The sequence below is a fragment of the Westerdykella ornata genome (assembly GCF_010094085.1).
Source record: "Westerdykella ornata strain CBS 379.55 unplaced genomic scaffold EI97scaffold_7, whole genome shotgun sequence".
Classification (NCBI taxonomy): Eukaryota; Fungi; Ascomycota; class Dothideomycetes; order Pleosporales; family Sporormiaceae; genus Westerdykella; species Westerdykella ornata.
Genome location: NW_022986857.1, coordinates 661,202 through 688,432, shown reverse-complemented (window position 1 = coordinate 688,432; position 27,231 = coordinate 661,202). Strand labels below are relative to the sequence as shown.

General features: G+C 52.3%; 9 protein-coding genes and 1 non-coding gene across 10 annotated transcripts; 7 read left to right on the top strand and 3 right to left on the bottom strand.

Annotated features, from left to right (window-relative positions):
• Positions 1-723: 723 nt before the first annotated feature.
• On the top strand, positions 724-1,614 carry EI97DRAFT_432415 (uncharacterized protein). The gene is made up of 3 exons (XM_033798159.1): positions 724-790; positions 863-1,072; positions 1,132-1,614. The coding sequence occupies exons 2-3, from the start codon at positions 1,026-1,028 to the stop codon at positions 1,601-1,603; spliced, it is 519 nt and encodes a 172-aa protein (XP_033655091.1). The 5' UTR covers positions 724-790; positions 863-1,025; the 3' UTR covers positions 1,604-1,614.
• Positions 1,615-2,805: 1,191 nt separating this feature from the next.
• Positions 2,806-5,182, bottom strand: EI97DRAFT_416541 (DUF726-domain-containing protein; the record flags this gene model as incomplete). The annotated part of the gene is made up of 2 exons (XM_033796895.1): positions 3,795-5,182; positions 2,806-3,747 (listed from the first exon to the last, which is right to left on the bottom strand). Coding segments are annotated over exons 1-2 (2,061 nt in total), but the record flags the coding sequence as incomplete, so codon positions are not given.
• Positions 5,183-5,634: 452 nt separating this feature from the next.
• EI97DRAFT_432411 (uncharacterized protein) lies at positions 5,635-6,533 on the top strand. The gene is made up of 2 exons (XM_033798158.1): positions 5,635-5,946; positions 5,996-6,533. The coding sequence occupies exons 1-2, from the start codon at positions 5,874-5,876 to the stop codon at positions 6,367-6,369; spliced, it is 447 nt and encodes a 148-aa protein (XP_033655089.1). The 5' UTR covers positions 5,635-5,873; the 3' UTR covers positions 6,370-6,533.
• Positions 6,409-7,594, bottom strand: EI97DRAFT_297234 (uncharacterized protein). The gene has a single exon (XM_033794494.1). The coding sequence runs from the start codon at positions 7,452-7,454 to the stop codon at positions 6,582-6,584; it is 873 nt and encodes a 290-aa protein (XP_033655088.1). The 5' UTR covers positions 7,455-7,594; the 3' UTR covers positions 6,409-6,581.
• A 49-nt stretch (positions 7,595-7,643) lies between these two features.
• EI97DRAFT_432409 (protein prenylyltransferase) lies at positions 7,644-11,481 on the top strand. The gene is made up of 3 exons (XM_033798157.1): positions 7,644-8,025; positions 8,077-8,234; positions 8,282-11,481. The coding sequence occupies exons 1-3, from the start codon at positions 7,780-7,782 to the stop codon at positions 11,304-11,306; spliced, it is 3,429 nt and encodes a 1,142-aa protein (XP_033655087.1). The 5' UTR covers positions 7,644-7,779; the 3' UTR covers positions 11,307-11,481.
• Positions 11,482-11,651: 170 nt separating this feature from the next.
• On the top strand, positions 11,652-13,303 carry EI97DRAFT_432408 (TLD-domain-containing protein). Its single transcript, XM_033798156.1, has 3 exons — positions 11,652-12,490; positions 12,558-12,889; positions 12,938-13,303. Exons 1-3 carry the CDS (start codon positions 11,987-11,989, stop codon positions 13,080-13,082), a joined length of 981 nt encoding a protein of 326 aa, XP_033655086.1. The 5' UTR covers positions 11,652-11,986; the 3' UTR covers positions 13,083-13,303.
• Positions 13,304-15,930: 2,627 nt separating this feature from the next.
• On the top strand, positions 15,931-17,301 carry EI97DRAFT_297107 (uncharacterized protein). The gene is made up of 2 exons (XM_033794493.1): positions 15,931-17,154; positions 17,203-17,301. Exons 1-2 carry the CDS (start codon positions 16,405-16,407, stop codon positions 17,242-17,244), a joined length of 792 nt encoding a protein of 263 aa, XP_033655085.1. The 5' UTR covers positions 15,931-16,404; the 3' UTR covers positions 17,245-17,301.
• Positions 17,302-19,729: 2,428 nt separating this feature from the next.
• Positions 19,730-19,821, top strand: EI97DRAFT_t45. The gene has a single exon. It is a non-coding gene; the product is annotated as a tRNA-Lys (tRNA).
• Positions 19,822-20,560: 739 nt separating this feature from the next.
• On the bottom strand, positions 20,561-20,969 carry EI97DRAFT_457548 (uncharacterized protein; the record flags this gene model as incomplete). The annotated part of the gene is made up of 2 exons (XM_033800829.1): positions 20,561-20,899; positions 20,952-20,969. The coding sequence occupies 2 exons, from the start codon at positions 20,967-20,969 to the stop codon at positions 20,561-20,563; spliced, it is 357 nt and encodes a 118-aa protein (XP_033655084.1).
• A 311-nt stretch (positions 20,970-21,280) lies between these two features.
• EI97DRAFT_489077 (cellular morphogenesis regulator dopa) lies at positions 21,281-27,215 on the top strand (the record flags this gene model as incomplete). Its single annotated transcript, XM_033802211.1, has 5 exons — positions 21,281-21,386; positions 21,444-21,565; positions 21,643-21,789; positions 21,840-25,754; positions 25,802-27,215. 5 exons carry the CDS (start codon positions 21,281-21,283, stop codon positions 27,146-27,148), a joined length of 5,637 nt encoding a protein of 1,878 aa, XP_033655083.1. The 3' UTR covers positions 27,149-27,215.
• Positions 27,216-27,231: the final 16 nt, after the last annotated feature.

Sequence of the window (27,231 nt, the reverse complement as noted above, 5' to 3'; positions counted from 1 at the left end):
GATTCCAGAACCGGCTCTCAGGCACGGGAAGCCATTCCACAGGCTCTGGTTGGCCGCTCGGGTCCATCTTTACACAGTACAGATATAGGCTAACGGGGAAAATACGGACTACTCGAATAATGCATCAGATCCACAACCACCTCGCAACCTCGCAAAAGTGGATTAATCATGCTTCGGCTCCTATCCAGCATCCCCGCGGTGCCACTTTTGACTCTTCACCCAATCGGGTCCACGGCCCTCGACTCTAGTACGTCCTCTTACCAAGTAGCTCCCCGGAAGTATGCCATTTCGGACGAAGCCGTGGGCCGTCCATAACTGTGTTCTTATATCCTTAGCCGATGACGAGCGATTATCTACCTAGTAGTTATTTTGATTGCAAGATGCCCGGTACGCCCTCTACCGCACCCTCACCCAAGACGGAGAGGGACCCGGCGCAACCGCCTAATGATCGGCACGGGGGAGCTTGTTGTGGGCTGAGCATTTCGCACAGGGTTTGCATGGGTCCTCATCGTCGGTCGCAGATCGATGCGCTGGGGCCGGTCTCTTTTGTACTTGTATGGTTTAGTGGTGCCCTATTGCTATCGGCTGGACCAATGCTGGCATAGTGAATCCGACCGTCCACCACTTCGAACGGCCGTGTCAACAAACTTTAGGATATAGAACGCAGGCAGACGGACGGCTACTCAGACGAGCGGTCCCATCCCCCACGGGGTACCAAGTGTTATACGAGCGAGTTTTTGGACGGCTTCCAATGTGCGAGGATTGCGGAGCGGAGGCCAAAGCTGCGAAGGTGAGTGAGGAAAAGCGCGTCGGTGAGAAACAGACGTGCGTTGGTGAGTGACATGAAGTTGACAGCCAGAGGACCATGTGAGGCTCTTGTCGCCCGCTCACCACCCCAAAGTGTGAAGTGAGCGTCGGGCGGACAGATATGTATATAGAGGGCGCTCCCCTCGTCGCCTACCTGACGCCGGTCACCCATCATCGACGCCTCGACCGCGATACGAGCATCAAGAGCTCCCGATATCATGGCGATTGTATCCGAGTCTCCGCAAAAGCGCCGTTGCGTCGTGAGGTAAGGAAGAAACCGGCCCCATGCAAACATCCTTCCCAAACTCAAGCTAACACCCGCAGTTTCGACCGCTTCACTCCCGTCACGATCCACGTGGGCCAAGGTCTAGAGAGGAAGGAGTTCATTGCCCACGAGCCTTTCATCGCTCGATCCGAATTCTTTCGTCGAGCGCTGAATGGCAACTGGCCCGAGGGTATCGAGCGCATCGTGGAGATGCCAAATGACGATCCTGAGCACTTCAGGCTGTATCTGAGCTTCGTCTACACAAGCAAGCTTCCTCGTGACCGCGAACCGTTGCCCAAGGATGACGCGGAATGGACCAGCCGCTATGAAGCAGACTATATGGATCTGGCTCGCATCTATGCACTAGCGGAGAAGCTGCAAGATCCCGTTACGAAGAATGCCATTGTCCATCGCATGTTTCAGCTTTCGAGCTGCGGAGCATTCCCTCCGGGAAAAGCGATCCAAATCTTCTACGAATCAACACCCGAGAGTAGCCGCATCAGAGGATTGCTTCCGGGATATGTGGTCTAGCGTCACGAAGGATCGTTTGTTGGCCGAGGCCCAAGACCTTCCTCAACCCTTCCTCATCGAGCTTGCCGGCCTTTTGATCGATCAGAGACGCCCAAAAGTGAAGAAATTTGCTGAAACCGCATGCGTCGAAGCATACCTTGAGAGAGAGTGACACTGGAATTGAGGGCAGCGAGTACAGGCAGCCCCAGTTGTGCTTGGGAAACAAGCTGAATTGATTTGCCGAAGGACTTTGTGCGATCAGAAGCTTGGGAGCTGAGTGTTATCTTCAAAGGGGATATTCGGCGTTGAACTGCAAGTAGGCTGAATAGTCCTGGAGCCTTCTCTTCTCGACACGCGTGCATGTAACCAGCCGAAACAGAGAATTCCCTACTGTGCTGTCCTGGAGAGAGTACGAGTCAGCTAACTTAGTTGTACTGAAAGACTACTAACTGAGCGTTGCTGCACATGTGGCAAGACCGCCGAGGTGAAAAGTGAAGAAGGTAATGGCAACGTTCCGTGATGCCTCTGTAAGAAAGTTGTGAACTTCACACCGATACTCCACCCGACGCCACTTCACGCCATTAGTCTCAAATTCTCTTCCTCCAAAGACAGCGGCTCGACCATGGTTAACTCGCCAAAGTCACTATCCATCTCATCGACACTGTCGTCATCACTGTCCTCAGCACTAATTTCCAGCTGTTGCACATTGACATTCGAGGCCTTGTCCTCCGCCACCTCGATCAGCGCAGGCTGAGAAGGAGGAGTCTTCAACATCTCTTCCAGGGGTGGAGAGAATTTCTGCGCATCGATATCCACCATTTGTATCTTGTGCTCATCCTCGTTGTCGGGATTTCCTTGGGCGGTCAGGTTGGTCTTTTGAGGGGGCGATGCAGGTGTGGACACTATATTGGACGGGATTTGACGTGTGTGTGCGCGTGATGCGGAGGCAAATGCTGGTCTGCCATCCTCTGATGGCGGAGTGTGCAATGAGTGTTGGGCCGGGGAGGCGCTGTTAGAGAGCAGCTCTGTACCCTGGGAGGGCCTCGTGAATGGTATTGTTGTCGGCACTGTGACATGTCGTTGCATCGAGTGCTGTTGGTTGGGCCTCGTCGAGGCGCTCGGCGTCATCGCTGGAAACGAAGTCGTGCGAGAGGGTGCCGGTTCAGATAGGTCGATGAGACCCCCGACACCATTGTCTGGCACAACAACCATTTCGACCGGACCTTGCGAGGATGGGTCTCCATGCTGGCTGTCTTTTTTGTGTCTGCGGACTTGCGCACGAACCTGTTCCTTCTTCCGCTCAGCCATCTCCAGCGCACGTTCTTGTTCGGCGGCCTTGTTGAAGTCGACTTCCCCAAATCCTATCCTGACCAGTATACTGCCAACCAGATAGCGGTATTTGTCATGTCCAGAAACGAGCTTGCTCATATCGAAGCTCTCTATGCCATGAACATCCTTTACATCCTGGAGCCCAGCTACACCCATTTGGAGTTTGGTAGATCTGTAAAGGAAACCCAGAATGTAATCTTCAGTGCTATAGACATTGACCACGCGTCCTGCGACCACAGATCGTATCTGCCGCCACGCGAAGCTGTCAGAGGGTACTGGCGCACCCATGAGAACGACTGATTCCACAAGCCCGAACACATGCTGCTCAGCGAGCTCCTTCAGGCATGAATAGATCACTCGAGCTCCGACGGAATACCCGATCAAGGTAACTGGGCGCTGGCCCTGCACCTTGTCAATGAGAGCCCGCGCCATAACCTTTCCGGCCTTGTCTGCCCGTGCGATGGCGACGGAAAACGGGTTGTCGAGGACGCTGGCGACCTTGACAAGTCCAAGCGGCCACAGTCCGGCATACAGTGCCCCAAGAAGCGTACGGCTGACGACGGTATATGTCACGCCATCCCAGGCGTAGCTGAAGAGGACATCGTTGAGCGAGTTGCCCAGGCGAAGCATGGATTCCAGTTCAAACCGAAGGGAGAAGGGCTCCGTGCCCGTACTATCGATGACCTCCCAAGGCTTGTTGACATCTGACGGGGAGTTCAGCCATCCGCTTACGCCAATGGAAACTCTGAGCCTATGCTGCTCCCTCTTCGCGGGGTCGCGAGCCTCATCCTCGTCTGACCACTCGCTGGCACCCTGTACAGATGGACGGCTCGGATCTGCAGAAAGTCAGCAGAGGAAGCTATCAAGCTTGGAGTATATATACCTTGAATCGGGATGAATTCAAAGTCATCCACTTCGCGGGCATACTGCTTCATCAACCTCCCCGTCATCTTCCCACCATAGGCTCCGAACAGTGACCCCACGAGCACAGAGCTTCCGGCAAGCGTGCCTAATAGGCCGGATATGGCGCCGAGGCCTAAACCGCCCATCACAGTGCCAACGCCGGCAGCCAGCAGTGGCGCAGCAAGACCTCCAGTGACACCGATAAGCACAGCTCCGCCTACAGCAGCAAGCCCGATTTTCCACTTATTCGTGGCCGAGTCCTGTGAGGCTTGCTTCTTAGCAGCTTCTTCCGCATCCATTCGAGAGGCAACGGTTGCGAGGAGTCCCTGAGCAACCGATTTTTCATGTTCGGCAACAGTATCAAGTTCAATCCCCAAACTGCAAGCCAAACGGAGGAGCAGAATGCGCGAATGGGCAGGATAATCCAACAAGCTTAGAAGGAGAAGCAAAATGCAGTGAAGTATCAGTATCCGTTTCTCCTTCTCTAGACCGGCTATTTTGTTGTCGATGCGCTCATAGAACCCAGACTTCTCGTCATGTTTGTTGGCGGAGGTGAAATTGGCGAAAGGATCAATACCAAGATCAATCAGCAGCGCCGTACCTTCTTTCGTCCTCTGGGCGTTCTCCCTATCCCGCGCTCTCCTCATCTTTGCTTGTTTTACTACCTCGCTCCGCAAGCAGAGGACTTCGCAGACCCGATTGAGGACGCCGGCACGCCACTTATCGAAGAACGTGAGAGCACTCCGGCGTAAAGCTTGCATCTCCGGACGTTCAGTCTCGTTCTGGCGCCGGCTCCTTCCCCTTTCCGCGACGAGCGATGTCTCATCTTGCGGCCCATCGAAGCTTATCAGGTCGTGCACCGGACTTCGCGACGGTGGAGGAGAAGCTGTGTTGGACGTCTTCGGCTCGTGAGTCTGATCGGGGTCAAAGGTGGCGCGCAGCTCGTGTCTCATAGAATCGGTACATAGGAGTATGAGAAGCGCGAGTTCTATACGGAGGGCGGGAGTTTCGAGGACCGTTGTGAGGGAGGCACCTTCATCGGCTTTGGACGCATCAGAAGCGGTTCCGGTGATGACGCTCGCGACTTTGTACAACACCATGTTGGATCGATTACAAATTATCCTTCTGCATTGTTAGCAGAAAGAGATGAGCCGGCATTTGATGTCTCTCCTGAGGAGGTGAGACTGCGCGCTTCGCCCCTTTTGGGAAGGGGCCAACATAGGGTCATGGGAAAGCCGCGGACATGGAGCGCGCCTGAACAATTTCGAAGTGGCCATTTCTACGACAGAAAATAAAATACAAGAGTATAGCGATAGAAGCTGTGTGTTTATTAGAATTTGCAACGGGTCAATGATGGTGGTGTGGGAGCGAGAAGCATCCGGGTTTCTCAGGGTCAGAAACCTGTAGTGGTCACTGGAGAACGTGCCAGCGCGTCTTATTATTTAGCGCGTCTCCTCACCTGTGCATTTTCGGGCAACCCTTGGAATGCGTTTATTAGATACCACCCCGACCTGCCCTATAGTTGCTCAAAATTCCCTACTTCGGTCAAACAGAGCAGTCTCTTGAACGTACTCCCTTTACAACACTAGCAAGAAGTATGTCCCAAGAACGCAGAACCATATTGGGCGTGTACTTGCCCTTCAACTCAGTCCGAACATATCGAGAAAAAACTCATCTCAGATCAACTTGACCCCAATGCAAAGATATATCAGCAAAAGCTAGCTTGCAACACATGGGCCATTCCAGACAGGTGGAAGGTCACTTGCTCAAGATCGAACACAGCAAATGCTCCCAGCTTTCTAGTTCACAATATAATCGAGGCGTGATCTCGACAGCAGGCCCACCACAAGCCTTATGGTGGATCCATGGATGTTGTCCATTCCGCTCAACGTGAAAGGTTGACCACTTGAGGTCCGAGGTCATCAAGTGACGCTAACCCTAAATTCGTGGATTGTCACGTGCTGATAAGATAGGTAACCTCTTCCAAGGCTGGAATCCATGTCTGATCAATTTTCAATTGAAGAACATCTCCAGGTTCCCAAAACATACTAACATTAGTATGGCGGGTCCTGAAAAAGATCCCGCGCTGAAGCGCAAGAAATCTAGGAAGAAGAAGCCGTCAAGGACAGAAGGCTTGTCCCAATTTGACCCATACAGGATCAGTGCTAACCCAACGACTAGTCTCCTCTTCGAGCGAGAGCGAGAGCGATATTTTATCGCCCAAAACGACGCGGAACAAACACTCAAACATACCCAATGGCGTGGCAAACGAAGATGTTGCCACGACAGGCGCTGGGACATCGACCCACGGCCAGAACACTCGAGTGGTAGCGAACGCAACGACCGAATCGAAACCGCAGAGGGCAGCCGAGGACTTCAGGTCTATCTACCTGCGCAAAATAACTGCCGAGGTTGCAGATGACCTGGACCAAGTGCGCAAGGCCAACGATTTCACAATTAGAAGTGTTCCGATGCTGGTGCATGCACTGAAACAGGGTTTGAGCTGCTTTTCGGCGGAGGAGAGAGCGCGGGTCGTGGATGCTGCGAATGCATGAGCTTGGACGCGCATGAGAGAATGTGAGCACACATGGGATGCGGAAGATGTAGTGCCATGACGCCCAGGGTCTGCCAGTCCGGCGGATGATGATATTCTCCCAAAACTACCTCTTGATACCCAATGAATGGACAATGAATCTAAACCAATGGAGCCCGAGTCCATGAGAGCCTATCCAGAACGCCGTCGCTGTTACAAGCGTGCAACAAAGAGCTAAACATCCTCTTGATCTCCGGAAGATCTCCACTCCAGCTCGATCGTGAACGCCAACCTAGAAGGGTATTTGATAATGACCATGTCGTGCGCCAACTTCATCACTTTCTTCCTCTTCTTCGTCTTCTTCCCTGGCGGCAGTACCAGCAAGTGATCGTATGCCCTTTGTAGTAACTTTTCCTCGTACTCCCGCCGCTTCTCATCGTCATCCGTCCAGTCGATGAACTGCTCGTATATATGCTCTAGTTCGCTATGCTCAAACACCTCCAGCTTGACTTCTGCCGTCGTGCTCTCGAGGGTTGCACCTAGCCGCGTCTTGCGCTCTTCGATGAGTTTCTTGATCGTCTTGCCTTCTTCGGCCTCCAGTGTCTCAGCCATGCGCATATACGTCAATGACGGATTGGGCAATCGGCCTTCGAGGAATGAATATACCGAAGAGGTGGGGAGCTGGGTAGCCAGCGCGCGAACGTATTGCCGTGGATTACCATGTTTCCGGGCAAAGTCAACTACCTTATTGATGGCTGTTTGCGCTTTGTGTGCGTCGTCTGCGGCAGCGTATATCTCGGCAAGCTTCGAACCCACACGCGTGTTCTCGTCAACTTTTTTGGGACCCTGCTTCTCGTAGATAAGCCTTAGTCCCAGCCATGCTTGTGGATCGTCTGGTCGTAGTTGCGTCGCCTCCTTATACACCTGGGCTGATTGCTCGAACTTCCCGAGACCATCGTAGGCTCTACCTAGATATAACTTCGCGAAGTAATTTCTTGAGTCGTGCTCCAGCGCGGTGGAAGCATTGTTGATGGCTTCATCCCACTGCTTCGCTTCGATGGCAGATTTCGCGGCCTTGAGAGCGGCTTTCGCTTCCTTCGAGGACATGATAGCGTACGATTGGTGGTTAAACGATGGTAACTCCAAGGTGCCTCCTCATCACGCGCTGTTGCTTATGAATGTGCCATGTAGTGGTGTTTCCATGTTGAGGTGTGAGAGTTTCTGGGGGTTGGCTGCCCCACCAAAAAGCCTGTACCTTAGCTTTATCGATAAAGATCCAACTCCAAACACGAACCCGTGGACCTTTCACAACTTTACTCGCAGGCTTTTGGCATCGCGGTTTGCTTCCCAATCACCCTCCTTGGGGCCTCAAAAATAGAGGTCGTCGTTGCGGAGCACTTCGACTGGTTCCTCTCTTGATAAATTCGAGAACATGGCGTCCCACGCCGACAGCGCGCACGACCTGCTCGACCTTGACATCCACACGTTGAGGCTTTTCGTTGAGCTTTTTCCGGAGGACGGGCTTTCAAAGGTTATAACGGGCTACTTGAGCAGTGGCGTATCCAAGTACCCGCTCTCGGACGAAGTTCCAGATCTCAGCGAAGGCGGAGTTGCCTTGACACCTCATGCCGTTCAAGATGCGCCTCGCTCGCAGCAAGACTGCTTACTATTGATGACAGTGAGTATATATATCTCACACTGAACCGGCATTTGACTGAACTCTATGAAGGAAGGCTTGGAGGAGGCGAAGAAATCCCCATTAGCTCACTGCCTTCTAGCCGACTATTGGCTCTCACTGGAGGAGTACGAGAGCGCCGTAGAGCTTAGCAGACAAGGATTAAAGCTTGCAGCAACAGAAGCGAGAAAGTCTGGTCTTCCCTTGAAAGGGTGGGTAAAAGTATTAAACATAAATTGAGCAGAACTGACTTGATCAGGATCCAAGATGCACTAAACAGCACTTTGGCCACCGCCTTGGTGTATTACCAGACTCCCAGGCATCATGCGGAAGCCAAAGAGATTTTCCAGTCCATCTTGAAACGGAAGCCCCAGTTTACCCCAGCGCTCATTGGGATAGGGCTCATCCTGGAGGAAGAGGAGGAATATGCGCAAGCAGTCGACTTCTTGGAGAAAGCCTTGAAACAGGATCCGGAGAATGGACGCATCGGCGCTGAATCCGCGTGGTGCCAGGGGCTCAACGGGAACTACAAGACGGCATTGGACCGATTGCAGGAATACCTTGAATATCCCCAGATGGATGCTTCCAAACCACGAGGGAGAGAGTTACGCGCTCAGACATTGTACCGCATTGGTGTATGCATTTGGGAACTAGACGCATCGAAAGCCGCACGTAAGAACCGGCAGGGTGCGTATGCTAAATTTCTCGCTGCGATCAAGGCAGATCCCAACTTTGCCCCTGCATACACGAAGCTGGGTATTTTCTACGAGGACTATAACCACGACCGCAAGAGAGCACGACAATGCTTCCAGAAAGCTTTTGAGCTGTCTCCTTCCGAGCTGCTTGCCGCCGAACGCCTAGCTCGATACTTCGCCGACCAAGGCGAATGGGACATCGTCGAGGTGATCGCCCAACGAGTGGTCGATTCAGGAAAAGCTCGTGCTGCCCCAGGGTCCACGAAACAGGGTGCCAGTTGGCCATTCTCCGCCCTTGGTGTGGTGAACATGAATAAGCTGAACTTCCAGCAAAGTATCGTCATGTTTCTCTCAGCACTCCGAATCAGTCCGGATGATTATCATTCTTATGTCGGTCTTGGTGAAAGCTACCACAACTCCGGACGATATAATTCCGCAGCTCGCGCGTTCAACTACGCTGAAAATCCTACTGATGGCGTAGTCATGAGGAAAGCGGATGCAGACAGTTGGTTCACCAAGTACATGTTAGCGAACGTTCATCGCGAGCTTAGCGAGTTCAACGAGGCCATTGGCGGCTATGAGGAGGTCTTGAAACAACGTCCAGGGGAGTTTGGCGTCCTTATTGCTCTTCTCCAGGCATTGGTCGAGAAAGCGTGGCGATGCATCGACACAGGATTCTTTGGAGAAGCTGCTAGTACGGCATGCAAAGCTATCGATGTCGCATCTCAGACCGCCGATGTCAAGCCTGGTGCCTTCAATCTGTGGAAGGCCGTCGGAGACGCTGTTGCAGTTTTTACCTGGGTACAAGAGAAGCTGCCCGAGCTCCCACAACAGAAAGTCAAAGATCTTTTGAGCAGGCCCTCTGAGGGGGTCACTCCGATTGATTACGACAGCCACAATGATCTGGACGGCGTCGGCTCCGATAAGTTGGCCACGTTGGTGTCTTCGACTGAGGGAGTGAGAGGGTTGCTGCCAAAAGCTCTGTATGCTTCCATATTGGCCCAAAAGCGGGCCATAGTGTCATGTGCTGGAGACGTTTACGCCCAAGCTGTGGCCTGGTACAACCTAGGATGGACTGAGTACCGCACCCACGTATGCCTCGAGCAGGAGCAGGAGGATCCTGGCCTATCTATACACCTGCGAGCAGCCATGAAATGCTTCAAGCGCGCCATCGAACTTGAAGCTGGAAACTCCGAGTTCTGGAACTCCATGGGGGTCATCACAACAACGTTAAATCCCAAAGTTGCACAGCACAGCTTTGTACGGTCCCTCAGCCTCAACGAGCACAGTGCCCGTACCTGGACCAATTTGGGCACATTGTATCTGCTACAAAACGATCAAGAACTGGCACATTTGGCGTTTTCACGGGCTCAGTCCACCGACCCCGATTACGCTCTAGCATGGGTGGGCGAAGGTATCATCGCTTTGCTCTACGGGGATTCCAGCGAGGCGCTCTCCCATTTTACGCACGCTTTTGAACTAGCGGAGTCGTCCACACTGCTTACGAAGCGACAGTACGCGCTGTCTACCTTTGACCATCTGGCCTCGTCACCAGCAGCGTCCAACAACATTACCCACTTGGTGCAACCTCTATTCGCCCTCAATCAGCTCTGTTTCCAAGCTCCCCACGATATGCCTCACAAACATTTGGCTGCCCTCTTCATGGAGAGAATCGGCAGCCACGACGCCGCAATCAAAGCGCTCACGAGCATCTGCGAAGCTGCTGAACAGGATTACGAGACGTCCGAGTCTACGTCATCTCTGGCACGGTATGCACAGGCCAAGGCAGACCTGGCACGCAATTTGCTGGCCACACACGAGTTCCAAGCTGCAGTTGAAGAGGCGGAGACGGCCCTTGATCTCCTGACTGACTTCGAAGACATCTCTGTCTTGTCCACAGATGCATTAAATCGTATACGTCTTTCGGCCCGTCTGACAGCAGGTCTTGCGCATTTCAATCGTTCGGACCTGGAAGCAAGTTTGACCTACTTCCGGACCTCTCTGGAAGAAACTGGTTCAGATCCCGATATCATATGCCTCCTCGCAGAGGTCCTGTGGGCCAAAGGCGGAACTGACGAGAAGGAGGTTGCAAGAGAGCAGCTATTTGCCGCAATAGAAAAGCACGAACGGCATGTTGGTATCCTTACTCTACTGGGAGCCATCGCCGTTCTGGACGCAGATGCAGAGACGGCTGCTGCTGTGGTAGATGATCTGCAGTCCTTGCGCACTGACAAATCACTCGACGACTCCCAACTACTCCGTGTCGAAAAGGTATGCGAGGCCATCGCATTGCTGTTGGGTGGCGAGCTCGAAGCTACCAATGAGTTGAAACGCTCCATAGTCATGGCACCGTGGAAATATGCTGCCTGGCAGGATCTTTCTGATGCCACGGGGCACGGCTTCCCGGCTGTAGTCACGCGGGAGACGGCCAGTAGGAGTGTGCCGCCTAATGGAAATCTGAGTGCAGAAGGTCTGGCAAGCGCATTTGCTGGGACTGGCGCGGCGACGGACGCGCAAAGGGCGATTGTGCTTGCCCCTTGGTCGCCTGAGAGCTGGGGACGGTTGACGGAGCTTGTTGCTAAGAGCTGAGCGGGAACGAGCACTGTAGGTGAATGGCTTGCTGTTGAGAATCTGTATGTTGTAGAGCATAATATCCTATGTTTGTGTTGCTCGGAAAAGAGCTGCATTAGTTCCTTCATGTTCCTACTACTACAGTAGGCGTTTCTGAAATTGGTCTTTGACCAGTTCAATGAATGCATTAGGGTAATGTTGCTTCAAAGAGTTGTCAAACTGATTCGGTAAGCAAGCAGTTGAAGTGGCTCCTTGCTCTTATCTGTTGTTCAGTATAAATGAATCGGGCTAAGCAACAGTCGGAACACTCGTTATCATACAGGTGTGTTCACTTGTGGAGCTTTACTACTTACTACCTTACACAATTTGTGCCTAAAATAGCTAGCGTAAAACAAGCTTCTGGGGTGCGCGAACGATGGTGGCGGGGAAGCACCACCACGTACCTGAGCAGCTCGGAAAGGGAAAACACAGTCACTCTCAACCCTCAGTCCAATTCATCAACCTCAGGACGAGTGTTCACCTGGACATCGAAACTCGACCTCTCCCTCTCGGTCTCGCAGTCGCCATAAAGCGCTGGGTTCAGACATGTCAGCCAACTTGCATCGGCAGCCCTAACCAGCAACGTCACCACTCATCCACCTGCAAACCCCAACACTCACTCATCCACGTTGCCGATCCGGAACTGGAATTCCGCATCCATGCCGAGCACAGCCGCCTCCCGATCCTCCTCAACCTCCTCGCCTTCACCCTCAACCCGCTCTTCGAATTATTTCACATTTCCAGTATCGTATGCTGTCTCCGGTCTTCTCCGCCGCATCTCCAGCGAGCCGGTCAACAAAGAGAAGCGACCTGCGTCGGGCCAAACGAGTCTCAACCAGAGTGTGCAGAGTGTGGACAGTATGGACGGGGTGTATAACCCACCGCAGCGGAAATTGAGCCCGTTTCAACCACCGCCTTTGAGTCCGCTGTCATTGAAGGGCTGGGGCGCGAGTACACAGGCGTCGGCGAGGTTATTAACCAAGGCCCTGGCGGAGGAGATACGGTTACTCATGCCGCCGCGTTTGCAGCTGGTGGATGAGTGGCAGTTGGCTTATAGTCTTGAGCAGAACGGGGTCAGCCTGGCGACGCTGTATGAGAAGGCGGATGAGTATCGTGGGAAGCGGGGAGGGTTTGTATTGGTGGTGCGGGATGGATCCGGGGGTGTAAGTGCTATACTTCAAGTTATCGTCTTCGGTGACAGTACTGATGATTCTTCGCTTCGACATACAGGTGTTTGGAGCATACCTCAGTGACCCTCCCCATCCCTCACCCCATTTCTACGGCAACGGCGAATGCTTTCTCTGGCGCGCCTCCGTCCTACTCCAACTCCCAGACGCGCTGTCCTTACCCCTTCCACCGAGCGCCGATACCACAAATGCGCCTCGCATGACCACAATATCGGCTTCACAGCCGTCGCATACATTAAGCCCGCCTGCATCGGGACAAGGCAGCCACAGTGGCACGAATACCCCCGAGCGAATAAGATTCAAGGCGTTCCCCTACAGCGGCATCAATGATTATATGATTTTCTGTGAGCAGAGCTATCTCAGCATTGGCGGGGGGTAAGAGTATTAGTATGAGTTGGACAAGATTGGAGCTGACAGATTCAGGGATGGCCATTACGGCCTCTGGCTCGACGATAATCTCGAGAACGGCGTTTCAAGCGCTTGTCCCACCTTCGGGAATGAGCCACTCAGCGATGAGGGCACCAAGTTCGAGGTACTGGGCGTTGAATTGTGGTATGTCGGTGCATGACGTGCCACTGCACTAAAAAGTGGCATGGAATTGGGATTTGGCGTTGGGTGTTTCGGATGGAATGGAAATCTCACCTCTATTGGAGTTAACGGACTCTAAGGAACGGCAAAGCGTTTCCGGCAAATTCTGGTACATGGGCTCGTTCAGATGATATCCTCGCCTAGTTTAACCCATTGTATTCGTCTCCTATTCCAAAAAAATCCTCGGAATCCGAGTGGCCATTATGAGCTTCTTCATTGTGATATTACTCCGGTGCCTGTGAGATTGACGCAATCGAACAAAACCCTTCAAGACGTTGAGATTCTAGTACCTATATCCCAAGGACATGGTCTAGACGTAACTAATCACGCGAAACTGGCAGACCTGAGGATCCAAAACAGATAGGCCTCGAAAAGCCCGGCTACAGTATCCTGGCATGAACATTAGCAGTGAATGGGCGCCACGTAGCAATCAGTCTCGCCAGTCGGTCTACCGTTGGACAAAACAACAACAGGTAGAGCTCACCGATTACGTCCGGAACTGAATGTTTCCGGGATGGCCCAACAGTTGGATTGATCAGAGGATGATTCCACGCCGCTTCAGTGCTCAGTTGGCGTCCGTGAACTCAACGTTGTGCTAGTTCTACACCCTCAACAGCTGGCGGCTACGGCGCAAGGCGTGTGAGAGCGGCACATGATGCTCCAACCGCAGGCATGTAAGTTGGTGGGGATGTTGTGCGCTGCGGCAAAGCCCTTTGAAATGTAGATTCTCAGGAAGTAACCTTCAATCCTGCGAGTAAGTGGCACACAACGAAAGGATGCATGGGGTTACGAGGATCATAGGGCACCTAGGGAATGAGGAGCATATGTAGTGTACACCGCAATTGGATCCTCGTGCATGATGGTCACTGAAATTTGCTTGGGTGCGTTTACGGTGTTCCCCTGACGCGTGCATGGCGGGTTACGATTGGGGTGACGGTATCCCAGTGATGAACGCTCGCTTGGATTCGAAGTTGATTGAGCCATGGGGAGACTTGTTCCAACAACCGTGCCGCACTCGATCGCTCAGACCCAAGAGATGGGGACCAAACGAGTGATGCTTCTGCCCTGTTCATTTAGTATTATTATCAAGCCTCGATCAAAAAGAGACTATCTCGTATGATGCAGTCCAGGTCATAGACCTGGCTCTATTGATTCACAACTTGTCAAGGGTTGGAGGATTGCACTGACCAATGGCGATGAAGGCGTACAGTTGCCGATGATAAGCAGTTGAATACAGTACGGAGGAAGATCGAAAGTAGCGACTGTATTTGATTCAAAACGGAGACCAACACAGTCCTTCCGGTCGGATGCGGGAAATGCCGGCCAGTGAATTGGAGGGTGGACACCGTCACGATCATCGCGCTATGGAAAGAGGGCGTTGTTGACATAGGACGCGGGAACTGTAACAGTATTCCAAAAGGATGATTCGACTGAAATTGGACTTAGACGTCAAAAGAATGTTTGCGGATCGGATTATCTCACCGGTGTGGATGTTCTGAGGAAGGAGCGAGCTGCAGTTAGTAATCAACGAACCTCCCTCACCGTGTCAAAACCACTCGAGGCAACTTTGCCTCTTGGTCTTTCTTCCATTCCTCTTTTCAAGCCCGTCATGACTAGTTGGAGTGTTCCATGACGCCTCCAAGGGTGCTGCCCAGGTGTTTCTCAGTCCCGAGTCCCCATGTTGCATTTCACCCTCGCCCTTAAGCTTCCTGCGCACATTGTTGAGAGACGCTATTTCAAACTGCGATATACTGTGTAGGGTCCTCCAGGTACTCTAGCAAGGGATTTGATTTGCAAGGCGACGAAGTGGAGCGCTAAGTGCACCCGGCAGCGATAATTGAATCTAAAAAACAAATTCAGGAGGCGAAGACCCCGTTGTCTGATGCCAAAAGCTCCTCACACCTGAAGAAGAGTCAAACTATGACTGTCTTGATGAACCGTACCCTCTCTGCTGTTTCTTTCATTGGAGATGAGTCTGAGTCAGGAATTAGGTAAATAAGCGGAGCCTCTCATCACCAATAACTGGGATGCTTCCAACACTGGATTGTCACACAGCTTCTGCCGACTGCATGTTGCGACGCCCCGTTGCATTGTTCTGGGCGTAAATGCGCCTCAATCGCATGCCAACCATCCCGACAGTAGCGGACCTTGACTGCGGCGGTAAGCCTAAAGCTCACCGACAACTGCAGAGACAGCGAGCCGCCGTTGACTGCACCCCGGGTCCTTTTTCGCCCGGATGCCGCATGCCGTCTCACACGCACCGTGCGGCGCGCAAATACTTGAGACCCAACCGTGGGCTTATTTCAAACTGTCGTCTCACTCAAAACAGCTACTTATGGAGTTTCCGTAGCTAATCAGAGCACTCCGGGACCTTGTTGAAAATGGAGGGATATGGCTGTTTCGCGTCATGTATTCAACCGCTCAGAATCTCAGCCCTTCAGTGTGGGATGCGCGAATGGCCCTATGGCATCCGGGAATGTTTTCTCCAACCAATTTTGCTAGCGATCATCCCAAGAAGTCAAGGACACTCTCACATTAGGTTGACGAGGATCACAGCAAGCCAGGCATCGGGATCTCGTCGATAGCTATTATCACAGCTCTCTTCGCGATCATCGCAGCGGGACCTGTACCTCCAACGTTCAGTTCGAAAGGGCTCGTTCATCTGCACACGTTGGCCAAAGGATAGGTGCCGTAATCAGGGATAAGGTTGTGTAGACTGACCTCGCATTACTCACACGCTTCTGGTCAATTGGGCATGGATGGCCGCAACTCCCAAGCAAGAGAGCGGCAACAACTCTCACAACAGCCCAAGCACGAAGTGAAAGGACCATCCTTGAGCTGCTGTGCCTCCATTCTTAGCAGACGGGTCCAAAGTCAATCGAGCTTCATCCACTCCCTCCTAATATAACCGGGCACTCTACTGCCTCCTCCACAAACCAATCACCTATCCTCGCAGCAACGAGCATACCTACTCATCTAATACTCCGCCACCGCGAGGGGGCCGCAGCGAGGGTTCCGGGCACCAAGCCTTTGCTAGACCTACTAAAGTGGATCCCTGTGCTCAACCTTAACCTATACATATCCACCCTGGCTCGACTACCGAACACACCCATTAGCGGTTGACTAGCTTTGGTTTGCTATCGCCCAGTCGATAAAGGTTACTATCTGCACTGTAACTCCGTAGTCCTCGACACATTGACCGCTCGCAGACTCCATTCTGACACCCAGGTGTATGCCCCGAGAGCAGTTCCCTTCACTCGACCACCCGACTCTGCCGTCTGACTGCCACCATTACACTCAACATGACAAACTTCCTGCCTTCAGATGCAGAACTCGCATTCTTCGAGCAAGATGGCGGATATGGCTATACTTTTCCGTCCAGCAACTGTCAGACGCCTCCCAGTATCATATATTCACCACCACTCCAACAACACGCACATGGGTCCGGTTTAGCTCAATTCAGCGTTGGACCAGTATATACACGACCGCAAGAATACAGACCCATGATGATGTCTTCATATCCTGCACAATCGTACTGGACTTCCCAGGGTTCCCAAGCCCTGACAATCCCGCAAAGAGATGCGTCCTTTGCGACTTATCCTCTGTCGAGCGCGCATTCAGGTCAGACACTGAGCCCTGAAATTGGTTTCCAATCGCATTCCGTCACCCCAACGCGGGTGTCAAGATCACTTTCGGCTTCTTCTGCAGGGGGACTAGAGGTTCCCAGGAGTAGTCGTTCTTCTCCTTCACGATCCGTTTCTCCAGGCTCGCCAGATCTTCGAGCATACGGGATACCGAACAAGAACGGGACTTGGAGTTGCGCCTATCCGGGTTGCACTTCAAAGGCGGTCTTTTCGAGAGGCTGTGATCTTAGAAAACACCACAAGAGACATACAAAGTCGTTCTTTTGTCACTACGAGGGCTGCCCGCAATCCACTGGTGGTGGGTTTTCTAGCAAGAAAGACCTGCAAAGACATGAAGCACGCCACAACCCAGGTGTCCTTTGTGAATGGGAGGGCTGCGATAGAGTGTTCAGCAGAGTGGACAACATGGTATGCGCCCTGCTCCCACCTTGCCATGTTGATTCTGAATGTACACAGAGGGATCATGTAAAACGCATCCATCAGAAGGTACACCGATAGCAACTAGGTTCGGGGCCACACTGATAGTGATTCTGCCTCCCAACCGTCGGTTCTTCAACTTTTCGTCCAGCGTTCACCTTCGTTCGAGTCAATAATACAACCGCCTTTCTGGCTTATGACCAGAAGCGCCGCAATATGAATGACATGAGTCTGGTCACTCTGCACGATTGCGGCGTTACCGGGCGGGCCAATTCTGATAGGGATATGCCTGAGCTACTTTGCATATAGACGACCTTTTTCAAAGGTGCGATAATGCGAATACGACTTCCACTCGCACAATTTCTTCTCTCTGTTGAAGTCTCTTTCACATTCATCTCTCGCATTTGTTGCAACCCCAAACCGTTCCCACGACAAGTTACGCTTCCGGCCGTTTGAAACGTCGATGTTTTGCAACGGTGGCAATCCTCAGCTCGGTTAGTCGATGGGATGTATCTGACCGCCTGTTTTTGGAGGTACCGAGTCAACTATCCAGGGCGACCCCTTAGTCTGAAACTTCCGCGGTTAGTGGGAGGCCTTATTATTACGCACACATGCCACAAGGCTGACAGGCTGCAGATGGCGGAGACGATCTATGTCTAACAACACAGATGATTTGAAATGCGCCAACGGAGCCCATCGTCTCAATGTCGCAATAGCTGACCGTTTCTACAGATGACTTGACTACATTTGACGCATCTTGCCGGTTTTTGGCACGCTGCAAACATCGCATGATGCGAAGGTCACGCCAAGAAGGAGCTTGAGTACATTGTCGGCTCCGCTAGCCGGACTGCGCCAGGGATGAGATGTAAGCATGGTTTATAATTATGCCGCTGTGGAGTGGGTTGCCATAGACATAGCTATCCACTAATCAGGTCAAGGATCCCATACAAAGCAGCCACGGGCATTGCATCCAGCTGTTCAAAACATCCGGGGCCTACTAAGGAACCCTGACACGTGGACTTCGGCAGCTACAGTATACCAACGGAGTAATTCTTGAGGGCCGTTGCGGGGCTACAAATGTAGTCGACATACCGCGTTCTTGAGATAATGCGTGAATCCATCCAGCTGGATGGTACTTCTCTAACGGGCAAATGGTCGCCCCATTGCACATACCTCACGGTTCATCTCGGGCTTATACGTTCAACGTCAGATGAGACAGAGGTAATGACTCGGTACCATCATCTCGAACGGCAGCTGGATGGGTGGAGGAACAACGTTTCAGTGTTCCTCTCGCACTTCGAACGGCCGTATCTCCAACTTCCATCGAGGAGGACCTCTAAATTTCTCAAAAGACGAAACGTCAAAAGTGTATTCTCTCTATTAATATGATTACTGTCGCTCTCCATTCGGCGTAATAATGTTAAGTCCACGTCTGACGACGGCGGCAAATCTGAACATGGACTACGACAGAGAGACGCCGGAAAGAAGTGCCAACCCTTTGATTCCCATATGATTATCCGCATCTGCCATGGCGGGTACGTAATCTACCAATGGATGGAAACACGGGGTTCAATTCTCTCTTGATCGGCAAGCATTCTATCTGCAAAATCAGCCCTACGGAATCCTACAAAAGGGATCGCCGGTGGCGTAGCGGTGAAAGCACACCTGCATGCATCGGCAGACTATCAAGATGTCGACACTTCAGCCCGTAGTCAAAAATTCACTGATGCCTGACTCGTCATTTCAAATTCTCATTCAGCTCTGCTCCACCATGTCGTCGTCACTAGACCTCTTCTGCTTAGGTTGTTTAGTGCAGATCCGGCTCCAATCGGTCGGTGGGATTTCTACCACGAGCGTCTGGGCGGAATATATAAACAACTCATCGTGGATCACCGTATGGACATACGCACGATTTCCGAGTCGCCAGCGCGGTATAGCGGTCAGGAGTACAGAACCCTTCCCTTGAGGCCGGATTCACTAGATGACGGGTCTGTGGCGCCACTGCGATTGATCGCTATATCAGGATTGAAGGAGATGAACCATTCCAGAGAAAGTATTGAGATTGGGGGCTGGCAGTCGTGGGAAGAGAGGAAGCGTCCGTCAAGGGATGCCAATGGGGCCATTTTACTAACTAAACTCGATTTGCCGGTTGACTACGGGAGTATTGTATTGCATAATCAGTGGTAATACTACGGGCAGGATCTCCAGAAGGAGCTGCTGACGGGTTTGGCACCCCAGTTTTCAACTGCAGTCAGACATGGATGCGCTCACAACGAAATGTCTACTGTGTAGCTGTGCCTTCGTAGATCACTGAAATTTTATAACAAGAATTTCCACTCTTTTAGGCCGACTAGATATCTGTAGGCTGGATTAGGCCAAGTCATTCTTCCAGCGGTTACGCTTTTTATTATCCTCCCTACAAGCCAGCTGCCTGTGCCCCGATGACTAGTTTATGAAGCGAGCTTGAGTCTTCTCCTTTACGTCGTGAAGATCATAGGCTACATTAACCCTGGCGCGGGTTTTCTGTATGGTGGCTAGGAATTCAAGAAATTGTTGTCTTTCTCAAGCCCGATTGGCAGAGTTGGTCAGCGCGTGAGACTTTTAGTAATCAAGCTGCGAGATATCTCGAGGTTAGGAGCTCGAATCTCCTATCGGGCGATTTTTTGCCCTTCATTTTTTCAAGGACTCTCGTACATACAGTCTTGCGACCGGAGCGAGCCGGCAGCATAGCATCATGTAGAATCAACCCGTTGATCCCAGTGAGCTGCCTCTGTAGAAGCGGGATGAATTGCCTTTCACAAGCTCATCCTCTCGATCTCTTTCTTCATGCCAAAACTCTGTTAAAACCGAACTGCAGAGCGGGGATCGGGGTACGCTAGTGCGAAAGAATTGCAAGATGGAGATTATTCGAAAGTCCTGCGATATGGATGCGCTCATTCTCAGTGATGGGACTTCCAAGTCATGTATGGTATAATACACCAGAGCATTGTGCAACGTATGGCCAAAGACAACATGGCTGTACCAGAAGTCGGAGCTGCCCGTGGTTCAACCCAAAATGGCACGCTGACGTGCTCCGTCCGGATTATTTTGAAATCCGGATTATATTGGAGTGTCCACTTATATCCATGTGGAGCTTTAGCAGGGGAAGAATGCCTCGAATGTAAACCATGGAATGTGGCTGCTTTCGCTCACGTGACTCCGAACTGGCTGGTGGCGGAGCACTCCTCTCTCGTCCCAACCGCGAATCGATGGGAACGATCGCAGTCAGCGTTGCGTCTGCAATGAGAAGCACTACTCTGGTCTCTCCGGAACTGGAAAGACGTGCGCCCCGCAACCGTGTCCGCATTGCCAGCAGAAATCTGGTGGAGATATTGGAGTCAAGTCTCGAGGAGGGCCATCAGGGGTAGTTGTCGAGATCGGCATCGTGGACGAATTCCCAAAACATGTATATGATGGCCAGGAACACAATGACTACGAGTGCTTGTCCCACCCATTCCGGAAGGCTTCTTGTACTCTCTTCGATATTGCTGCTCGCAACCGAGTTGGCCTCGAGGTCTTCGTACGCCTGGTATGTTCCGTAGCCTAGGTTGGGTCCTACAAGCAAGGGTGCAGACGAAGATCGGGTTGCTTCTTCGTATGAAGGCGGATCATATGCAGGCGGTGGCTCGTTGGGATGAGGTGCGGTATAGATCCGCTGCTGGACTATGCGTGGCGGGTGTGGCGGACCTCGAGGTGCCTTGAGCTGTCAGCCGAGGGTAGCTCTCCCCTTACGTGAGCTACATAAATACCATTGAGGCGTCATCCATAGCGAGCAAAGTATGCCCGCTAGAGACAAAGGAGTGGAGAGTTCCCAAATTCGGGCGGTATGCATGGAGTAATGACCGTGTGTGGTGGTGTTTGGGTCGTAAATGTAGACACTACCACCTGGGCACCCTGACGACATGCATGTGATGCGCTGCGGAGTTCACCGGAACAAATGATCCGCCGAGCTTCCGACGATGCGGCCTGGTGTCCGTTCATGGTGGGCAGTAACAGTATATAGCGATGCGATACGGCACAAGCATGTTCTACGTACAGAACTCGGCCTACGGAAGCGCCCTTTCTCCTGCGGCACAGCATGTCTCTTGACCCTTCTGCGAGCCTGCAGATATTCTCCCCAACAGGCTCCGGGCGCTCTTCACCTTCACCCCGTGCGACGCGTCATAACACCGAGGAGGGTATGTGTAGTATAGGCGCCTAGAGCTTGAATCATAGCTGACCGAGGCTTGCTACTGTAACAGCTCTTCGGAAGGACAAAGGGTTCCGCCGCTATGAAACTGCGGTCGAACGTTCGCTTGCCTTGTGGGACGCCGCGCAGCAGGAATGGGCTGACTACATATCTTTCCTCCAACGGTTGCTGAAGGTCAATACCTCCTGTACTTGCCTCCAGCGCCCCCGCTTATAGTATTGGTTTAGTCTCTTCAGTCACACCTACCTGAGACGTCGGGCCAGCCAACCGAAGTGCCAGCTATTCCACATAGCGAGCTCGTTGCTCTCAGGTTAGCGCAATGCCTGAACCCAACACTGCCCTCGGGCGTCCATCAGAAGGCCCTTGATGTCTACGGATACATATTCTCGCGGATAGGAGTATGACATAGTGCACCTGTATACTGTTCGGAGCTAACGACTGACCCAAGCTCCACGCGCTGGCTCGCGATCTCCAACTCTACCTTCCAGGCCTGGCGCCCGTCCTGTCATTCGCCTCCCTCTCCGTTCGCCCCTTGTTTCTATCTCTTTTGGAGGACTATATACTGAGACTAGACGGGACTGCTCTGCGTCCCGCTCTGAAAGCCTTAATTCTTTCCCTTCTTCCTGGACTTGAGGATGAGACAAGCGAGGACTTCGACCGCATTATCGCTGCCCTCGACAAGCTTCGCAATGTGATGTGCAACCCTTCAGACGATGATGTGGGACTGAACAGCGAAGCCGGCTCATCGCACTTTTGGCAGTGCTTCTTCCTCGCAACCATTACGAATACTTCAAGGCGGCAAGGCGCGTTGGCCTACCTGGTCCGACGTCTGCCCAAATTTTCCGCATCCAGTGGCCGTGAGTTCTCGTCATTAGAGTTGCCAAAGCCGTCCGACGCACCGTCAATCGAATCTGAAGCAGCAATCACGCCCGAACCAGGTCTTCTTATTCGCTGCTTTGAAGCGGGGTTAACTGACGCCCATGCCCTCATTCAAAGAGGCTTTCTGGATATGCTCGTCACTCACCTCCCGTTGGATGCGCCCGTTTTGCAACAACGAATAGAACATAGGGATCTACAGCGCTTGGTTGGAGCTGCTGTCAGCGTGGTATCGCGAAGAGATATGAGCTTGAATCGGAGGCTATGGGCATGGCTACTGGGACCAGAGCCAGCAATGGGAGCAGAAGCGCCAAATACAGCTATGTCTCCCACAGACGAAAAACGTGTTGCCACGGACATGTCTTCGTATCACGCGGCGTACTTCTCCCAGCATGGCCTCCGTGCCTTGACTCGAAATATCATGGAAATGATTCACAAGCCCACTCTTCTTCCTTCCGATCGCGCGCGGCCCTTTCGTATCTGTCTATCTCTCATGGACCGCGCGGAGATTGGCGGATTTGTTGTACCCGAGATCTTTCTTCCTGCACTGCAGAGTATCCAATCATACAGCGAAGTTGCCGCGAAGGAACAAGTGGACGAGGTCTTGCGCAGTGCTAGCGTCTTCTTTGACGGCGTCGAGAGTGGCTTGATATGGGGAAAGCTGGTCTATCTGGTCTTGTCCGCCCTTGACATCGGTTCAACGGATGCGCACGAGTCTATACGGCGTCTGAAGTTAGCCAGATTTATCCTTGCTCGCTTCAATGTGAGGGAGGAAGAAATGCTCGTCCACCACATGCCCCTCATGGTACTTTCGGCACTATCTACACTCAATCTTCTTTACGACAGCTCCACACCCGGCGAGCCGTTTCCAGCAGATCTCATTGATCTAGCATTTCAGATCGTGGATTTTCTTGTTCAGGAGTTGCCGGACAGGGCTTTTCTCGCTGATGTCAAAACGGGTGACCCCGTGACTCGTGCTTTTCTTGCAAGAGAAAGGATTCTGGAGAAAATCAAGGAGTTTTACGAGGATAAACAAGGCAACCTGGAGTTCTACCCGGCGCGCTTCACAGCCGCGGAGATAGGACAGTCTATCACGCATGAGGCATCGGTCATCTTCTTCAAATCTCTCAACGCCGGCACGGTTCCAACCCTGTCTGAAATCCCTTCCAGGATCTTAGCGAGCCTTATCCTAAAAGCCCGGCGACTGGACGTCTTTGATGAGTCAGAGCTTGTGAGTAGATTCCAAGGCGTCCTCTCAAACGCTGGTCAACGGGATAACTCAGCACCTTTTCAACACCTTATGTCCATGACGACGGTACTTGCCTCACTACAGACGGCACGACCATCTCATCCGTTCTTCGAGCCAAGTCGCCTTCCAACCATTCTGAACCCACTCATATCGGCCCTTTGGCGCCACCTTGACCCTGTGATGCCAAAGTTCCATGTCGAGGCTGCCAGATGCATTTTACAGTTACATGCTATTTCGGCATCTCATCGGATCGTGGAAGGCGCGATTGCCTTTATAGTATCCCAAGAAGCCAGTGGCTCCGAGTGTGATGCGGGCTTGGACGCCTTCTATTGTGGCCAACGTTTCTCTCTCCTTTGGACACACGTCATGTACGAATTGAGCCTACAGACAGAAAAGCGTGGAAGCATATCTAGGAGGGCAAGTGGAATTGCGAATCCCTTGTCCTCGTTTACAGAAGACTTCCCATCTATGCTATCTCGTCCTTTACTCCTCCTTCTGGATTCACTAGCGAAGGAAGGAACCGAACTCAGCTCCTTCATGAGGACATGGCTACAGACCGTACCGTCCCTGAACAAAGTATTTGAGATTCTCATCACTCATCTGCAAAGTCTATCATGTTTACGCGACAACAAGAGCTTAGCTCCTGCGAGAGTCCCTCAGGAACAGCCATCCCGGCGAGACAGGAATGATACAGAGGAGTGTTTATACTACTTAACGCATATTTTGAACATCATAAAGGAGCCATCGCCTCTTATCTGGGCTGTGTTGGCCGAAGAGCCAGTTTCCCAACAGTCGGACACGCCTGATCAAAGGACTTCCATGCAAGGATGGATTGTCCGAGCGTGTTTGACTGCTCTTACCCTCGGGCGTGGCCAGGACGATGCCAGACAAATTTACGAAGACCTCTCGCAAACATCGGTGCGCATCATCCAGCGAATCTATCGAGGCCCATACGCAGCATCACTGCGAGACATGGAGCTAGAGGTGCGCTTAATGGACAGAATTCGACTCTCCTCCCCGGTGTTACAAAGTCTTTTGCTCGATGCAATACTTCTAGCTCTTAAAATCCGCATAGAGGTTCCTGAAACCGAACGGAGTAAGCAGGAGCAGAAGCCAGGCCAGCACCAAGGTCATCGTTCAAGGATGTCCCTGAGCGTGGAAAGAATTTCCATCGAGGAAGATGCTGAATCCATACCACCGCCACCTCAGCTCGTGGATTGCCTTAAGTATGGCTTTTCATCTCCGCAGAGTCGCCAAGTGTTGGGTGATTGGGTCCACTTCCTTGCGCAAGTTCTACCTCTTTTCTCTGATGCTATATTTCAGAACTTGCTGCCGCTGGTAGAATGCTTTTGTAAACAAATCAACACGACCTTCGAGGAGCTGAAGGGGGTCTTTGGCGCCTCTAATCCTGGTTCGGGGGTCTCGCCGGAGTCAACACTTATACACCTTATCAATGGTCTCGAGCAGCTCCTAGCTGCAGCCCATCAACGTCTGCGGATCCAGGAGACGAAGACGACGGCCAACAAGTCGCCTGAACACCCTCAAGGTTTCTTCGGCACCATGGTCTCTGGAGTATTTTCTTCTGAGACAATTCAGACACGGGTACCTACAGCCAATAGCAGGCTTACAGTACTGCTCTGTTTTCAAGACACCGTCCGAATTTGTTTTACAATCTGGTCCTGGGGAGGATATGGTTCGAATGGATGGCGGCCCGACGGATCCTCGATAGCTTCATTTGCGTACACGTCATTGAGGATGCGTAATCGGGCTCGACGTATCTTGGAACATCTCTTCGCTGCGGAAGCTCTAGAATGCTTGGAGACTCTGATCGCCCTGTGGACCAGCCTCTCACGAGATGACTCGAGAGCGGCTGCGGTTACGGGCTTGCTGAATGTTCTCAATGGTTCAAAGCCAAAGCACACCATCCCAGCCATCTTCAACGCCGTATACAGTCGCACGAACCCGAATGCCCTAGACCCCAATCGCACATCCACGCTTACTTCGGAGCTAGCTGACACTGATCTGGTTGCCTTCCTTGTTGACTATACGAAATCGTTGGAAGACGATGCTATGGACGAGATATGGTCCGATTGTACGGTTTTCCTGCGGGATGTTCTGGCCAATCCTCTACCGCACCGGCAAATATTGCCACCTCTCCTGGAGTTCACAGCTGTCATCGGCCGGAAAGTGGACAATACAAATTTCGGAGAGCAGCGGAAGATGAGGAAAGAGCTAGCAGTAGGTGCCGTGTTTTATCGCTTGAGTTTCAACTAACGCTGTAATAGGATATCTTCGTGAGGATTCTGACGGCCGTCTTCACAACCCGTTCAATGGGTTTTCTGCAGGACGCGTCTCAGATTGCTGTCTCTCAAAAGACCTCGACTTCAACAAATGGTGGAAGCGGGCACAAACGAGCGGCTGACGTCGTTTCAATTCTCAATACTATCATCCCATATTTGCCTGTCATCCTCGTCGATAACGATCGTGTCAGTGCGGTTGTTACGAACATATCACAAAGCGTCATCGGGCCAACGCTACGAGCGAAAGGATTTCCAGAGAATGTACCCAAGTCCGTATTGGACCTGATTCACCATCTCGCCCGTGTCTCTCAAAGCAACAAATTCTGGAGGAAAGAGGTGACGGATGCGTTCAATGACCCCCGGTTCTTCAACACACCTTTGCCGTTGCTGAAGTCGTCCTGGCTTCCTATACTGGAGCAGTGGAGCCAGGCGGATAAGGAGCGTTTGCCAGAGCTACTATCCCGAATCACAGCTCCGACCACAGCAGGAATTATGTTCGGTGTTGGCGCGGCCTCGGCGCGCCAAGAAGCCGACAGGAAGACACAGTTGACTCTACGGCGTATTGCATTACTTGTCCTCGCGGCGCAGGAAGATTCGTTTACAGCGAACCTCCCGCAGATGGCTGACAAGCTCGTGGAGCTCCTATCGGCCACTCCGGCTTCGTCACCCTCCTCCATAACAAGGGCTGAGGTGCTCATCCTCCTACGAGCCATCGTCCTTAAGACCTCATCTGTTCATCTCGCTCCTCTCTGGCCAATAATCAACGCCGAATTGACATCCGGTCTAACGTCGCTGCTACCGGACGCCAAGCATGCAGAGTCTTACAACAATGCGGGTATCATACAGATATGCAAGTTGCTGGATCAGCTTGTTGTACTTGATCCGGACGAGTTTCAACTCATCGAGTGGCACTTCTTGTGCGATACTATCGATGCGGTCTACAGGCCCGCATCGGTTAACTATATGCCTTTTCTCGCGGACGAAGTCTCTGAGGTCTTATCTTCCACTTCAACGCATACCTCGCATCGGGCGCATACTCACACCCACTCTCGCTCGGCGGGCTCACTGTCTCAAATACAGAATCCGCAGACTAGCCAGTCTGCAACCGAGCTTAAGCGACGTTTGTTCCTGGATCCCTTGATAAACAGTCTGGAAAAGGAAGAAGGCGCTGAGATCACCCAAATGGCGAGGCAGGAGTTATTAGATAGGGTTGTCAGGCATTTCCTGAGCAGCCTGGCTATTGGGAACTTCGAAGCAACGTATGGTGGCGGGCAGCCGGACTACGAGGGTGTATGGGAAAGTATAGTGGCGGACGCCAGGGGCGTCGAGTAACTATTTGATGAGACCCAGGTGCATAAGTAGAGATGTCTCAACCATTCCAAACCAAGAATACCAAATCATTAGAAGCCGCATAC

Coding starts and splice junctions, on each gene's coding strand:
- EI97DRAFT_432408 (XM_033798156.1), top strand. CDS start 11,987: ATGCCGAGCACAGCCGCCTCCCGATCCTCCTCAACCTCCTCGCCTTCA. Junction 12,491..12,557: donor TGCGGGATGGATCCGGGGGT/GTAAGTGCTATA, acceptor TTCGACATACAG/GTGTTTGGAGCATACCTCAG. Junction 12,890..12,937: donor TATCTCAGCATTGGCGGGGG/GTAAGAGTATTA, acceptor TGACAGATTCAG/GGATGGCCATTACGGCCTCT.
- EI97DRAFT_432415 (XM_033798159.1), top strand. CDS start 1,026: ATGGCGATTGTATCCGAGTCTCCGCAAAAGCGCCGTTGCGTCGTGAG. Junction 1,073..1,131: donor AAGCGCCGTTGCGTCGTGAG/GTAAGGAAGAAA, acceptor TAACACCCGCAG/TTTCGACCGCTTCACTCCCG.
- EI97DRAFT_297234 (XM_033794494.1), bottom strand. CDS start 7,454: ATGTCCTCGAAGGAAGCGAAAGCCGCTCTCAAGGCCGCGAAATCTGCC.
- EI97DRAFT_432411 (XM_033798158.1), top strand. CDS start 5,874: ATGGCGGGTCCTGAAAAAGATCCCGCGCTGAAGCGCAAGAAATCTAGG. Junction 5,947..5,995: donor GAAGCCGTCAAGGACAGAAG/GCTTGTCCCAAT, acceptor CCCAACGACTAG/TCTCCTCTTCGAGCGAGAGC.
- EI97DRAFT_297107 (XM_033794493.1), top strand. CDS start 16,405: ATGACAAACTTCCTGCCTTCAGATGCAGAACTCGCATTCTTCGAGCAA. Junction 17,155..17,202: donor TCAGCAGAGTGGACAACATG/GTATGCGCCCTG, acceptor GAATGTACACAG/AGGGATCATGTAAAACGCAT.
- EI97DRAFT_432409 (XM_033798157.1), top strand. CDS start 7,780: ATGGCGTCCCACGCCGACAGCGCGCACGACCTGCTCGACCTTGACATC. Junction 8,026..8,076: donor ACTGCTTACTATTGATGACA/GTGAGTATATAT, acceptor AACTCTATGAAG/GAAGGCTTGGAGGAGGCGAA. Junction 8,235..8,281: donor TCTGGTCTTCCCTTGAAAGG/GTGGGTAAAAGT, acceptor TGACTTGATCAG/GATCCAAGATGCACTAAACA.